Source organism: Centroberyx affinis, unplaced genomic scaffold, assembly GCF_046629955.1.
Source record: "Centroberyx affinis isolate AG114_WGS23_722 - 3 ecotype Tasmania unplaced genomic scaffold, CSIRO-AGI_Caff_v1 ptg002014l_1, whole genome shotgun sequence".
NCBI classification, from domain to species: domain Eukaryota; kingdom Metazoa; phylum Chordata; class Actinopteri; order Beryciformes; family Berycidae; genus Centroberyx; species Centroberyx affinis.
Window position 1 is genome coordinate 184,841 of NW_027280356.1, and position 14,551 is coordinate 199,391.

The following is a 14,551-nucleotide window of genomic DNA, read 5'->3' on the forward strand; positions in this document are numbered from 1 at the left end:
AGCGAGCTCCTGCTGAGAAGCACGGACATAACGAAGTTATCAATCTCAAATAAAATGAATGTCCATACCCCTGCTAATGGGAAACCGTGTCCTCTAAACATGTGAAGCATTATTGTGTGGAAGTCTTCAAGTAATTAGAAACAATTGGCCTGGCTCTATAAAAGGATTAAGTAGGAATGAAACAAACCGGTTGAATTTAGAGGAGTCATTTATTGGAGGCCGTTCAGAGGGACACCGAGCCAAAAGCTACAGAGTTTCACATATTCACTGACAACATAATATGTGCATTGACTTTTTCGGGCCTGGCTTTCTCTTTAGCTGTCTCAAAAGACCCCTGTAGCCTCGGAGCACTTTATGCTAAGTTAATTTACCCAAATATATCCACGGCATGGCAGCAGCGGCGCGCTATTCAACATCAACAACTTTGTTAATGGAAACTTGCTGATCCATAAACGTTTGCGCCGCTGCAGACGTTTGCTGGGGGGCAGTTCACATATGAATGTTAAAAACCCACCGATCGATGAGGGGCATTTGCAAGGAGGCATAAGGTGTGTTTAATTATAATTGCGTCAGCGGTTTGGGGGGAGGGAGGGGGGGTGGGGCTGCGGTTAAGGCTAGGCAGGGGCCCCCCTGTATTTAAATAGGGTCACATCTCGGCCTCACCTTGCAAGTGTTACGCTATATTAAATGCCACTCATGTTAAGCGTGTTGAAACCCCTTCTCTGATGTAGTCAAGGCATAATATAAAGGTTAAATTGAAAAATGTCCCTTCAACAGCACAGGAACACGCCATGATTGATCTCCCTTGTACGGGAAATGAATGTTAGCCAGACCTCTGTTTCTTTAGATCTTTAAGTGCATGAATATAATATTTTATAATAAGCAGCGACTGGATTAGAATTTAAGTGTGTCAGTCAAGCCGGATTTGAAAAGGTCAATGGGAAAAAAATTAGCAGAATCTGGGGAGAGGTGGGTCCGAAGTGACTGTAATTGACAACATTGTAATTGACAACACTGTTGACTGTATTACAGGTGCGGAGGAAAGAAAGGAGAGCAAGTGCATGTTGTCGTCGTCGGGTGAAAACCTCGTAACTCCAATTTTTTTTTTGGTGATTTTCATGTTTTAAACTGAAAGATTACACGCTCCTCTGGTGGTCTGAGTGAATTCTACGACCCTCGGCTTTATGAAAACCTTTCAAAAACCCTTGGGATAAAATGAAAGCAAGGCTGTTTTTCATAATTCCTGAAAAGTTGACATGTTGGAGATATAACATTTTGACCAAGACAACTGTGATACAACGATTTGTAATGTTGAATTCCTTGTCAGAGACTGTTGCCCTGGCACACACACACTCAAATATTTTGGCATTTTGTCAGGAAATGAATCTGTCATATTGACGCTAAACAGGCCGTGCTGCCTGGTTGGAAGAATGACAGATGACAAGGAAGGGAAAAACATACGATTAGAAATAAGTTCCACTTTTATGAGGAATACCAGCTGATCAGAGAGCAATCCATCCAAATCCAAGATATGGATTTTGTCTTTTCTAATCTGATTTTCAAATCATTATGTCTACACATCGTACCTCTGCCCACAGCTCTGTACACATAGAGAACACTGTAAACCTAGTCTATGTCAGCACTAGACACTGGACATGTAATGACGATATGAACACTGCACTGTATTGTTCTGATATTCAAGTTTTTCTTTTGCATGAATTCTTATTAATGCTTTCTTTAAATTAAATGTGTCTTTTTTTTCACTGAGAATCCATCACACCATACTGTACCTCTCTGTTTTCTTCCTTGTTTACACTTTCAAGTCAGTAAAAACTCCTCTTGAGGAATCTGTCTCTGGATGTGCTTTCATTCCCAGGTTTTAGACACAGATGCTAATGAAGGAATAAACACCAAGTCTTTTCTCTCACAGAGTCCAGAAGTGCAGGTTTAGGTGTTGGGGCTCCAGCACATGTATTGGGGGTCCAGTGGGTCCTATGTGTATGTTACCGTGGGGGGGTCTGAACCCGGGCAGGGGCGGATCCGGAGTGGACAGGATGTAGTCAATGCTAAACTTGATCTCTGACTCTGGTTTTCCCTGGCCGGGGTTCGGGACGAGGTGGTTGGGCTGGGGTCCCGGTCTCGGCCTGTCGGGGTTCAGGGGGCAGAGGGCGGAGTCGGGCTCGGGCCGTCGGGGAGCCGCAGGGGGTCCGTGCAGGTTGGCCTGGCTCTCCATGGGGTGGAAGGGGGCTTCTCCGGAATCGCGGAAGCCGATTTTCATGTTCCTCCTGCGCCGGCGACGCCGAAAGTTGCCGTTTTCAAACAGATCGAGCATCGACTCACAGCCCGTGGCAAAAGTCCAGTAGTTTCCTTTTCCCTTCTCGTTCCCCTCTGTCCGTGGAACCTGTGGGAAATGGAATAAATGCTTAATGATAATACCAATTCAACAACTATTAATAATAATAATAAGTAGAAGAACAACAAAAAGCTTAATAATAATAATAATAATAATAATATTAAGAAGAAGAAGATGAAGAGGAAGAAGATGAAGAACAACAATAAGAACAAGAACTCTACTCCTACTATTACTACAACTAATAATAAGAAGAAGATCAGAAGAAGAAAAAGCATAATAATACAAAGAACAAGAACAAGAATAAAAGAAAAAGAGTAAGAAGAACACTACTGCTACTATTACTAATAATCTTAATAATTTAAAGAATAGCTTCATATAAAAGCAACAAAGCCTCCTGAATTTTGTTTGTTTTTGAACGTCACTGCTACACAAACAGCAGGCTCACTCAGTCTGTATTTTTCCAACACTATACAAATCTATGGACAAAGTTTATAACATGGATTCATTTTTGGAATAAAGCTTCATAAAAGAATCACACTGCAAACTGTGGCTCCGAGTCCAAGTGACAGTTTCCAAATCTAAAAGCTATTTTGATAGTTGTAATAAATGACATAACAAATGTCAGAAAAACCACACAATTTCCCCATCCCCCTTATGTATGTGTGTGTCTGTGTGTGTGTGTGTGTGTGTGTGTGTGTGTGTGTGTGTGTACCTTGATGAAGCAGCTGTTGAGGGACAGGTTGTGTCGGATGGAGTTCTGCCAGGCTCTCTGGTTGGATCTGTAGTACGGGAATCTCTTCATGATGAACTCGTAGATGCCGGACAGCGTGACCCGCTGCTCCGGACTCTGCTGGATGGCCATGGCTATCAGAGCGATGTAGCTGACACACACACACACACACACACACACACACACACACACACACACACACAGGTCAGACAGTTAACAACCAGCTGACACAGTATAGTCTAACACAAGGTAAAAGGTTGATGAGTTTATGAATATGGGATGGGAAGTTTTCTACATTTTAGTTATCACTGGAGACATTGGTGTCTCATTTTAAATGTAGCCTGTGTTTTATTGTCTTGGTTTTCTTGTGTATATGATATTGATATTACTCTATTTTCTTTCTTAGCTCATGTTTTATTTGTTTATTTTTTTCTCTCCAATGAGAAGCACTAACTTTGTTTTAAAAAGTGCTATATAAATAAAATCATTATTATTATAAGAAGCTAAAAAGAAGATTGGTCAAACTGAAGTAGGCTGCTGTAGAAAATCTTGTTTTGTTTTTAAACTATGAATTCCATTATATAATAGTGTTAAAATTATATGGAGAACATGTAGTTAATTTAACATTGATGGTTTTACACATTTAAAAGGAAAAGACTACTGGAAAAGGGCCAAATATTTATCTCACTGTGCCTCTTATAGCCTGTTGTGTTGACATGATGTTTACACTTAAATTGATTTCATTAACATTGCCAATATAATAGCCTATACCAACACTAAGGATTCAAAAATGTCAAATAATGAACTCAGAAACCTCCTACCTGTATGCGGGTCTGCACATCTTCTTCTCCTCGTCCGTGCTGGAGGACGGGTATCCGTCTCCATCGTAGTTGAAGCAGTTGTATGGATACTGAGAGTTATCAAACATGTCTTCACTTGTGAGAGTCAGTTGTGATCCGGACAGCAGCAGCAGCTCAGAGAGTGAAGCCCCACACCGCTGCACCATGCTCCCTCCTCAGCGGGCTGCCAGTCACACTGAGTCCTGCTGATGACGGGGCCCGCGAGCCCCCCTCTCCCCTCCCCAGGCGCGGCTGCGGGTCTCGAGCCTATTGGTCTCGTGCCTAGTTTTTTTTTTTTTTACTGGGACTTGTCTTGCTCTCGTGCCTAGTTAGACATTCAAATTGGCCATATATATTTTTTTTTCCTCCACCTTCGTTTATGTTTATTTTTTCGTCAGCACTACAAGCAATGCAACACTATAGAAAGGGCAAGTCAAGGTCAGATTTAAATTCAAAATTGAAGTAGCCTAGTGTATCTCAGCTTTCAAAATGGCATATTTCTATAGCCTATAACTTGTTAGATTCCCAAAATCACGTAGAAATAGTAGTTATAAACCCTTTAACTGACTTCTTCTCCTTCTCTCAGACCTCCAATATTGGTCGTTCTAGTGTTAAAAGACCTATTTTTATTGTAGTAATGAAATTTTACTTTTAGCTCCTGAAATATAGGCTATATGATTTTATGTCACCTATCCTACCTTTTGGCAGGAAACTAGATCGATAAAATAGAAAGATAAAATAGGCTAATGCATAAAAGATTGTGTCCTGAAATAGCCTAGCTAAAGGTAGCCTGCTAACTTCTATGCATTGATTAGTAAAAATCCTATGCATTGATTATTTTGATGTTCATCAAGAAACTCATTTTATTTTTACATTTGGAAAGACATGTAACTGGCTACACTGTTTTGGCTACTGCCTATTTTGATCTTGAACAGGATTTGCTCAGGTCTCGACTTGACTTGGTCTCCACCCCCTTTAGACCTGGTCTTGACTCAAACTCGACTGGACCTGGTCTTGGACTTGACTTGAACTCGACTAATGTGGTCCAGTCCAGGCTCCAGGCTCCAGGCTCCAGGCTCCGGACCAGGCTCCAGGCCGGTCCCCCGCCCGATCCGGCAGCCTGGACGCCTAAACCCGGGGTGTGATCAACTGGTAGCCGGACAAACCCTCCCCCTCTCCCCGCTTTGATTGTGGGTGGTCCGGCGGGCTCACAGTCTGGAGAGGGCTGCCTTCATGTTTTGTTTTGTTTCTTTTTGTAGTCTAATCTATCTAACAGTACTTAAACAGCTTACCCAATGCCAACAAACAGGCTCCTTTGCACTTTGTTTTCTTTCTCCTCTCGGTTAACTCTTTGGGGTGTGTGTGTCCACTCCGCCTGGCAGACGTTTAGTCAACAACGGGAAGTTTTGTAGATGCAATCTATAATGCTCTATAATAGCCATAAATTGTTTCCGCGTCTAAAAACAGGGGATGTGTATTTTGAAGGGCTCTTAACGGGGCAATTGGGGCTCTCCCGTGAGGCGATAGAGGCCGGGGAAAACAGCCCGCGGCCGGCCCGGCCTCCGTGTGTGGCCCCGCTGCTGCAGCACGAGCTCCATCGGTGCGACCCGGGACCATAATGCAATTCTGTTTATTTCTGATGCGCTAATGAAGCCACGAAAAGGTCAACATTGTAGGCTATTCAATTTAAGGTGCAGGTAAGCCTACGCATTTTTTTTCTTACATTTTCATTTAGCGTATTCATTGATTGTCTCCAGACTGTAAATTTGGCAGTTTAAAAAAAAAAATGCATTATTAGTCGCTTTGTTTACTCCCAGAGACAAAAGCATATCGTATTTAAATTGAAATAGGCCCATACAATTGAAATGAAATGAAACAGGTGTGCTGGTATCAAATCCTTAACGAAAAATCTGTATAATATTCCATGTAGGGACAAAAACCAAAACTAATTTTTATAAAAAATGTTTTGCTTTTTTTTTTTTTTGCCTGATCTGAATCTTTATGGTATAAATGCATATAGTCCAGATCACAACTGATGTAAAATATATTGATGTAAATTGAGTCTTTTAAGAAACAAAAACATAAACTAATGCTCTTCTGAAAATCATATTCCTTCATATTGGTGGTTGCTTAATCACCCATTCAGTAGGTTGCCTTGATCATGAATTACACTATAATATCAACCTTATAGACTTCCCATGAGGCAAAAATAACTGACTTTACCAATCGAAAACCTACCACAGTACTAAAATGAGTTGAGCTTGTACAGATGAGCTGTCAGGAATAGTCTAGGCCTAAAGTCACGATAGATTTGTTCATGCAGAGCTGTAGATGGGAGCAAGAGAGAGGCGAAGGGAGGGAAGAAGCAGACTGGTTTCGAACTGAGATCTGATAAGCACCTTCTCTCTTAGGAAGCCACGGCTCACTCCCATGACGAGGCTTCCTCTGTCCCTCTGATGGTTGTCTGAGACCCTGCTTCCTCCATTCATACCTCTGTCTGCCTGTGTGTGTGTTGTGTGTTGTGTGTTGTGTGTGTGTGTATACATGCATTTATGTAAACCAACCGAGTAGCTTTTCCGGGGGCTGTTCTGTGAGGAAAGGTTATCAAAACACAACAGTGCACTGGGAACTGTAAACATGCTTATGCACAGAGCCGGGGCTGAGGGCCATTTTCTTTTGCACTGTACTGTGCAGCCATCCTCACTGCCACCATTCATTGTAAAATTACACTGGGTTATGTAGAGCACTGTAGATAAGACCTGCAGAACACCAGGAAGACAAGAGAGCTACAGTTGGATAAAAATAGCGCTGTGTTTAACTGTGTGTTCAATCTTTCCCCAGTAGGTAAAAAAAGAACACATTCTGACTTATGGGCCCATTATGTTTATCTTGATAGGAGTTAATAGCATACAGCAGACAGTTGTGCAGCATCTTTCACATCGATGAGACACTGGGTATCTATTCTGAGCTGATTCATCACTGGCGGAAACTTTGGAAAAATAACATTTAATGAAACTCTTAGGTATCACTTCTCCCTAAAAAGTCGGTTCACTGTGTTGTGCAAGCAAGAGCCACTCCTTTACGTCCAGTGGTGTTTTACAGAAAAAAGTAACTCCTTTTTTTAATCAAATATCCCACTAACAGCAGGGCCACACCCAGGCTAAGTAAATACATGACTTCCCCATGACTGTTAAAAGACATGTTGCACAATTTCTATTAAGTACTTTTGTCTGGCTATGTGTTCAAATGTTACATTTTTTGGTGTAATTCAGCAGCTGATCTGAATATCCAACATTTTGTTTTGGCAAGCTGCAGCTGTCACTTATATGTAATCAGGAAATTTGTCATTTGGATCATGATTTCTTCAAAGGTAAATTGATCTATCAGCTGCCATGATTGACATCAAATACTAGACTGGTCCAAAATTATTCTTAAACAGATTGCCAGGACGTTTTCAAAACTTTTGGTGATATGCATTTCACAGTTGTCAGGTGAAAACCTTGTAACTCCAATCTTGGTGATGTTTTAGCTGAAGGATTTCATGCTCCTGTATGGGCTGAGAACATTCTACCACCTTTGGTCTTATAAAACCTTTCAAATCCCATTTGATAAACTGAAAAATGCATGGTGGTCAAACTGAAAACAAGGCTGTTCTTCTTACTCCCTGGAAATTTGACCATTCGGAGATACAGATTTTTCACCAGACAGTGACGATTTGTTTTCTATATTGTTCTAGTCCTGGAATATACAATTTTCAAATGCTAAGAGATTTTTTTATGTGTGTGCATTTCCTTTTAGTAGTCAAGCTATCTGCACACCTTCAAAGTCTTGTTGGCAGGTGCAAAAGGAAAAAGACGGGACTAAATAGAACAGAAAGACTCCATGCACACTGCCTTGCAACACACAGCGCTTTATTGCTGAGCTTTTGGCCTTAGGCCATCATCCGAGCAAAGTGAATAGTACAACAAACACACAGAACAAAACAACCACTACACAGGTGGATACAGTGGTGGAAAGTAACTAAGTACATGTACTTAAGTACTGTACTTAAGTACAATTTTGAGGTACTTGTTCTTTACTTGAGTATTTCCATTTTATGCTACTTTGAACTTATACTCCACTACATTTTAGAGGGAAATATTGTACTTTTTACTCCATTACATTTATTTCACAGCTGTAGTTACTAGTTACTTTTCAGATCAATATTTTCTATATTATATATATATTATATTATATTTTCTTAAAACATTTGATCATCTTTATAAAATAACTATAAAATAGCATTGTTATAGATTAGACTACCCAAAAGTATAGCTAAATTGTTAAGATTAGCTTCACGTTGACAACTTTAAAATGCTGCTTACATGTACATGTATGTCAATAAATCAGTATTAATATTGCAATAATTTATGAAAAATATAACTCTCTAAATGGGGACAGTTTGCATAATGAGTATGTTTACTTTGATACTCTAAGTAAGATTTTGAATGCAGGACTTTTACTTGTTATGGAGTATCTTTACATTGTTGTATTGCTACTTTTACTTAAGTAAAAGATCTCATTCTTCCACCACTGGATACAATGAGTTCATTAGTTCAATTAACCAATCACAGCATAGTCCCTTGGATCATCACTGTTAGTTAGAAGTGGTACACAACACCTAAGGCCGAAAGCTCAGCAATAAAATCTTTGTGTTTTTTCTTTTAAAATCACAGGAAGCCTGAATATATCCAAGGTCCTATGATCCTATGATCATAGAAAGCATTTAGTTTTTCAATCTGATGCAGCCACCAACCTCCCTATTCTGTCCCTATGTTATGATGTTGTATTGATCCCCCAGAGATGAAATGTGTCTTTTTGCCTGACCCCTCCACAGCGAGGTCAAAGTGCAAACTCCAATACAAAACCAGCGTCCCCTCAGTATTTTGCTCAAGGACATTTCAGTCTCTTTAAATACAACACTGTTGTTGGGCAGGGTGTGTGTGTTAGTCATCTTCCAGGATCATAAAACACAGATCTTTCATTCATTAATATGAAAACAGACTTATTAAAATCGCATCACATGCTCCTGAAGTGAAAACAGACACAGTACTCTGCTCATTTTGTTTTATTGCACTTTTACCATGATGCAAAGGAATGCAAAAAATCCACAGAAACAATGAGTTGAATAAAAAAAGAAGCATTTTCACTGCAGAGACACATCATCTAAGGTTCTCCACGGATCCACCCATACCTCCATACACACCATACTGACACAGGACTATGGAAACTTATAGAAAATCCTGATGGAATAGATGGAGTCAGCATACACATACATGTAGACCTCTGTTATCTTATCTATAGCTCGTACCCGGGAGTAGTTTGACCTTAAACCTTTCAGACATTCAAGTATTTCTATCATTGCACAGGCACTAGATTTTCCTACTGTATATATTAACTTTCAGCCAATGACTGAATCGTCGACTCCAACAGTTTTAGCTATCAGCTGTTGGGAAATGAATGAAATCTACATCCCGAAAAAAAATAATCTCTCCACAACAGCAACATCTGGACATCAAATATATTACAAAGAAACAATAATATAAAACTATTAGTGTCACATTTGGCTTTTGGTACCATAAGTCTAACCTCAAGATCTGTCACATGAAAAAGAAATAAGAAGAGAAACAGCAGTTGGAAACGGATTAAATGTTGTAAACACAGGCGTAGATCTGTTTACTTGTTCCTTTGAAGCTAACCAATACAATATGTGTATTCAAACAGTTGGATTATTGTTATATGATGATAAGATGGCAGCTGTAAACCAATGTTAAAGCAGGCTTAATACTTAGCATGGGGTGAAATATGGAGAAGGTTAACTTTGCTGAGAGGCACGGACCTGGCAGCTACTTTTGCACATGCTTGTTTTGCCCTCTTTTGGACAGATGAGGAAGTGCACATCTGTAATGTAGCATTAACTCAATAGTCGTAACAGAAAAAAAAGTGTTGTTGGTGATTATGTATTATTCATTTAAAACAATAAATATGAATTTCAATAAATACTCTCTTAAGTGACATTTGATGGGCAAAATTAACTGATAAATCCAGGAGTAAACCTGCACTCCAATCTTATATTTCCATCTTGAATACCAATAATAAAAAGACAATAGCTGAAATCGCTCAGCAGAAAAAAAAAAAAAAAAGACATTATGCAATAAAACATTTAGCAGTAAACCAATAAAACATCTCTTTGTTCAATTAAGACAACAAGAAGTCTGCCTCCTCTTCCTCCACAACGAACGTTCAACCGAAACACTCGCAACACCAACGATACACAGAAACACATAATTCAGCTGTGAAGAAGAGGGGGAGCGGGAGAGTCTTTACAAGTCCCTCGGAATTCACTGAATTCAAAAAAGAGTCCTAAAACGAGACGAAGAGAAGGCGTCTCTTGCAAGACTTTCATGGTTTGGTAGTGCTGCGGTGGGTCGGTGGTTGTTTGGGTCAGCTGTGGTGATAAGAGCCTACAGTAGGGTCGGGGGGGGGGGGGGGGGGGGTATTTTAAGGAGTCTAGGTGATGTGGGATGGTCCGGGTCATGTCCGTTTTCCAGCCCCACTGTCAGTTTCAACATCATGTGTCTGCATCATCAGCACAGGTAAAGTCATTGCACTGTTTGTCGCAGCGGTTAGTCCAGTCCTATCCAGCAGGCTTCCAGTTCCAGACAGCTTAGTCCACCTCAGTCAGGTCCGCCTCCCTAAAGTCAACACATGGTCCTCCGTGAATTTAAGTCCAGACGAAGCTCATCTGATATACAGGATACCAACACAGTTTAAGACAATGACTGGATCCGGTAAAGTCCAGGCTCCGCTCTCCAGGGAGTCGGTCCTGTCCGGCTGCCGGTCCCCCCCAGCCAGCTACCTCCGCCGCGGGCCGGTGTGGGTGTGGTCCGTCCCCCGGTCCGCCTGGAGGTCGTCCTCCACCACGTAGCTGTAGCCCTCCTTTTCGATGCAGTCAGCCAGCACATTCAGCACCTAGAGAGGATGACAGTGACGTTCAAACGGCTTTTAGATTAGACTAGATTTCATTCATGTCCAAGGGGAAATGCACACAACTTAATAAAGGGGCAATAAGCCAGGTTTTTACTGCCTCATAGCACAAAAAGCTCACACAGTATCTGCAAGGATTGATCAGTACGGTTGTTGATCAATACTATTTACTCAACAATTGCTTGGCCAGGTGAGATTTCTGGCTTTCAAAACTCACTCACTCTGTCTCACGTGCATTTTCAACTGCTGATAGAGGACAGTGTTATGAGGAGTGAAATTTCCAGCTACAAAAGGCTAAAAAGGCGTCATTCTCAAGCCAAAAAAGTAACTGACAAAGCAGCATCAAGATCACAGGATTTTACACTTTGTTTATACCATAATAAAATAAAGTTTGCACACCTGAAAATTTCAGTTATGGATGCTGGGAGAAGGCTCCCGCACACCATCTACCCGAGACGTTTCGGTCATAGAACTTTTTCAAAGCAGTGCTGCTTTCACTCAATTTATGGCAACCGAAACATCAATAAACTGAGATTTGCAAGTAGATGGTGTGTGGGAGCCTTGTATATTTATTTACACTGTGATATATCACCTTTTCACTAAACATTTCTGGATCTGCTCTAATTAGCTACCTTACTTAAATTTAGGAGATAATAGTCCATATCCAGGGATGCGAGTGCCACAACTACATGCAGACTTGCCAAAAATACGCATAAACAGCAAAAATTTGGGAAAATGGAAAAATCAGCTTCGTCAGTCCCTGCCTATGCCAATGCTCAATACCCATGTGCAGTTTCAGATTGATTGGCCAACCCATTGAGGAGCAAAATGGATGCAGACAGGCAGACAGAGTTTTCCTCATTTTATAGTAGGATTAAGCTCTATAAATGTTGTAATTCCTACTGGTTGCCAGTAGATGTTGATAAAGGCAATAGTTACTGAATGCCTCTTTAAAAAACTGGATGTTTCCTGGATGTTCAAAGATGCAAATGAATAAAGAGATATAGTACAAACACTTAAAGAAATAACACACACACACACACACACACACACACACACACACACACAGGCAGTCACCTGGCGTAGCCGTCGGTCCATGGCGTCCAGGTGTGGCTGGATGAGGATGGGGCTGAGGCGGTCCCTCACCAGGGATTCAGCCATCAGGACAGACAGCTGGTACTCTTCCTTAGCCAGCAGCTGCAGACGCAAGTGGGTCGACTTCCTCACCCTGCAGAAACAGCAGGCGATTCAAGAGGCTTCAGCCCGCGTTGTAACAATGCAGAATTTCCTGTCTGTGCATTATGCTCTGCAACACTGACAGCGTGAGTCCAGCTGCACATCCTGCATATACGCTCTTACACTGGACTGTAAATATGCAAATCTGTAACTCTAGCAAGAAGCCTTTTTACCCATTAGGAACTTCCTATTACACTGCAAAAAAAAATCCATCTTAACAAGCCATTTAGTCTATTATTGAATCATAAAATCGTAAATTTCTTAAAATAAGTGAAAAAATCTGACAATGGGGTTAGATCATTTCACTTGTTTCCAATGCAAATCAGTTTGTTTCAAGAATTTTGTCGAATCAAGTGTCATTTTCTTCAAAGTAGTGCAGTGATCTGCCTTATTCTGACTGGTTTGTTGTAATTTCTAGAAAATTCCAGAAACGACTGAAGCTGCATTGGAACCAAGTGGAGTTATCTCACCTCTTCGGCAGAATTTTTCTCTTGGTTTTAGGAAAAATAAGATTTGAAGGCTCGATATGAGACTAAATGCCTCGTTAAGATGGACGTGTAGATGGATGGTGTAGCCTAATCAAGACACTCTATCTTCACAATTTTTTTTATTTGACTGTATTTTTCATTTCTATCCTATTCTTTACAGCTGCAATGACCCAGTTTCTCCCCGAAGATCAATAAAGCTCATCTTATCTGATCAAGCTGCATGAAGAAAGAAAGCCTTACCTGCAGCACTGGGTTAACGGCACCAGGATGGAGATCTCATCATGGGAGTGCTTTCCAAATCTACAGTGACAAATAGAAGCATAGGAGTTATTACATGAGATAATTTGAATTTATTTCCCTCGGTTGTTGTGCATTTTGCTATTTTTGCACCATTTTCCTTGTCAAGTTTTTGATTTTATCTGGTCTCCGTTACCCAATTCAACTGTGTCTTTGCCATCTTGATTTTTATATTCTGTTTTGGGAGGTGAGACATTTTTATAAGCTGTTCTGGATTGCTTCGTCTCACCTAGAAAGTGTGTTTTTCTTCTCTCTTATTTAAGTGTTATCTTTTGTATGGATGTGTTAATAAACGAAACCTAAACCGATTATGGGATTATAGAAGCAGCAAAGCTCCTAATGACAGAGAGTATGGGAATATATGAATCTTAAATTTCACATTTCAACAGTAATCTACTGTATTATCAAGCAGTGTCTTACCCTCTGCCATTGTCCAGATGGATGATGAAAGTCTCATTCCCAAATTTCTCAAACGTCTCATAATGGTGACGATCCATATTCCCTGTGTTGGATGATGTGTAAATAAATCAGGGGAGAGGGAGACAGAGAGGGAGAGAAAGAGAGAAAGCACGTATTTGTATATTAGGGATGGGACAATTTATCAAAATTCAATATATCGTGATTCAAAAATGTGACAATACGTATCGTTGGGCAGAAAAATTCAATATTAGCTCCATTTCATTCTGCTGTAGTAATCACAAATGAGACGGTTTGCCCATCACAATTTCACAAACTCTCCATCCAAATTATATTATTTGGACTTTGTAATGACATTTTTAAATTGTTGTTTACATTCTAGCAAGCCAATGGCATTGCTAGAAAGATTAATGGCTCAGAAAAAAAACATGATTCTGCACAGTCAGACTTTGTCGTCACTGAACTTTTATTTATTACATCGTATCATGGTTGTATCAAATCGTGAACCGTGGGGCCAGTTGCATAAAGCTAGTTTGAGACTAGTCTAAGCCTTAGACTGGTCTTAGATTCTCAGGTTGGACTAGGCTAATTAAGACTGTCTGTTACTTAAATATTACAGCTGACTTATTTTGAGGTCGGAAAGTTAGCCACCTTCCTCCTGGCTAATCTTGAGTTAAGAATTTTGTTGTTATGGCAACGAGTCGGCCTAACTGTCAGAGTGGGAAGTTTAAATACTGAAGCTGTTTCATACAAGATGGCAAATCTTTGGTTTTTGGAAAGAGCCTGAAGAAGAGAGAGAGTCTTTAGAGACAGAAACAAGCCATTAGAGATCGACAACAATCAAGAAGTAGTAGGAACAGGTAAGTATAAGTGTCTATAGCAAGTTTGACTTAAGGTCAGATTTAAGTCTAAGTCATCTTTATGCAACTGGCACGTTGTGTATCGAATCGTATCGTGACATAAGCGTATCATCCCGTCCCGAGTGTGTGTTCATCTGTGTCAGACATGCCAACTCACCCATAAGGAAGTCGAAGATGGTCATGTCCATGATGTCCAGCAGTCGCGTTCCGCTGTCATAAGGCGGAGTCTGCTTGACTTCCTCGCAGTAGTCCGGGTCTACCTCCCATCTGAACACACATTACACCAACAACATCGTGTTTACACT

General features: G+C 40.5%; 2 protein-coding genes across 2 annotated transcripts in view; both read right to left on the reverse strand.

Moving 5' to 3' along the window:
* Positions 1-220: 220 nt before the first annotated feature.
* Positions 221-4,032, reverse strand: foxl3 (forkhead box L3). Its single transcript, XM_071530991.1, has 3 exons — positions 3,905-4,032; positions 3,066-3,234; positions 221-2,401 (listed from the first exon to the last, which is right to left on the reverse strand). The coding sequence occupies exons 1-3, from the start codon at positions 4,009-4,011 to the stop codon at positions 1,925-1,927; spliced, it is 753 nt and encodes a 250-aa protein (XP_071387092.1). The 5' UTR covers positions 4,012-4,032; the 3' UTR covers positions 221-1,924.
* Positions 4,033-9,023: 4,991 nt separating this feature from the next.
* The window catches only part of fam20cb (FAM20C golgi associated secretory pathway kinase b), a 54,199-nt gene continuing 48,671 nt past the window's right edge, over positions 9,024-14,551 (reverse strand). The window contains exons 7-11 of the mRNA XM_071530969.1: positions 14,404-14,513; positions 13,390-13,471; positions 12,913-12,972; positions 12,026-12,176; positions 9,024-10,933 (exon numbers count right to left, since the gene is read on the reverse strand). Of these exons, the coding sequence (XP_071387070.1) occupies positions 10,817-10,933; positions 12,026-12,176; positions 12,913-12,972; positions 13,390-13,471; positions 14,404-14,513 (520 nt within the window). The 3' untranslated portion in view covers positions 9,024-10,816. The remainder of the gene's footprint in view (positions 10,934-12,025; positions 12,177-12,912; positions 12,973-13,389; positions 13,472-14,403; positions 14,514-14,551) is intronic.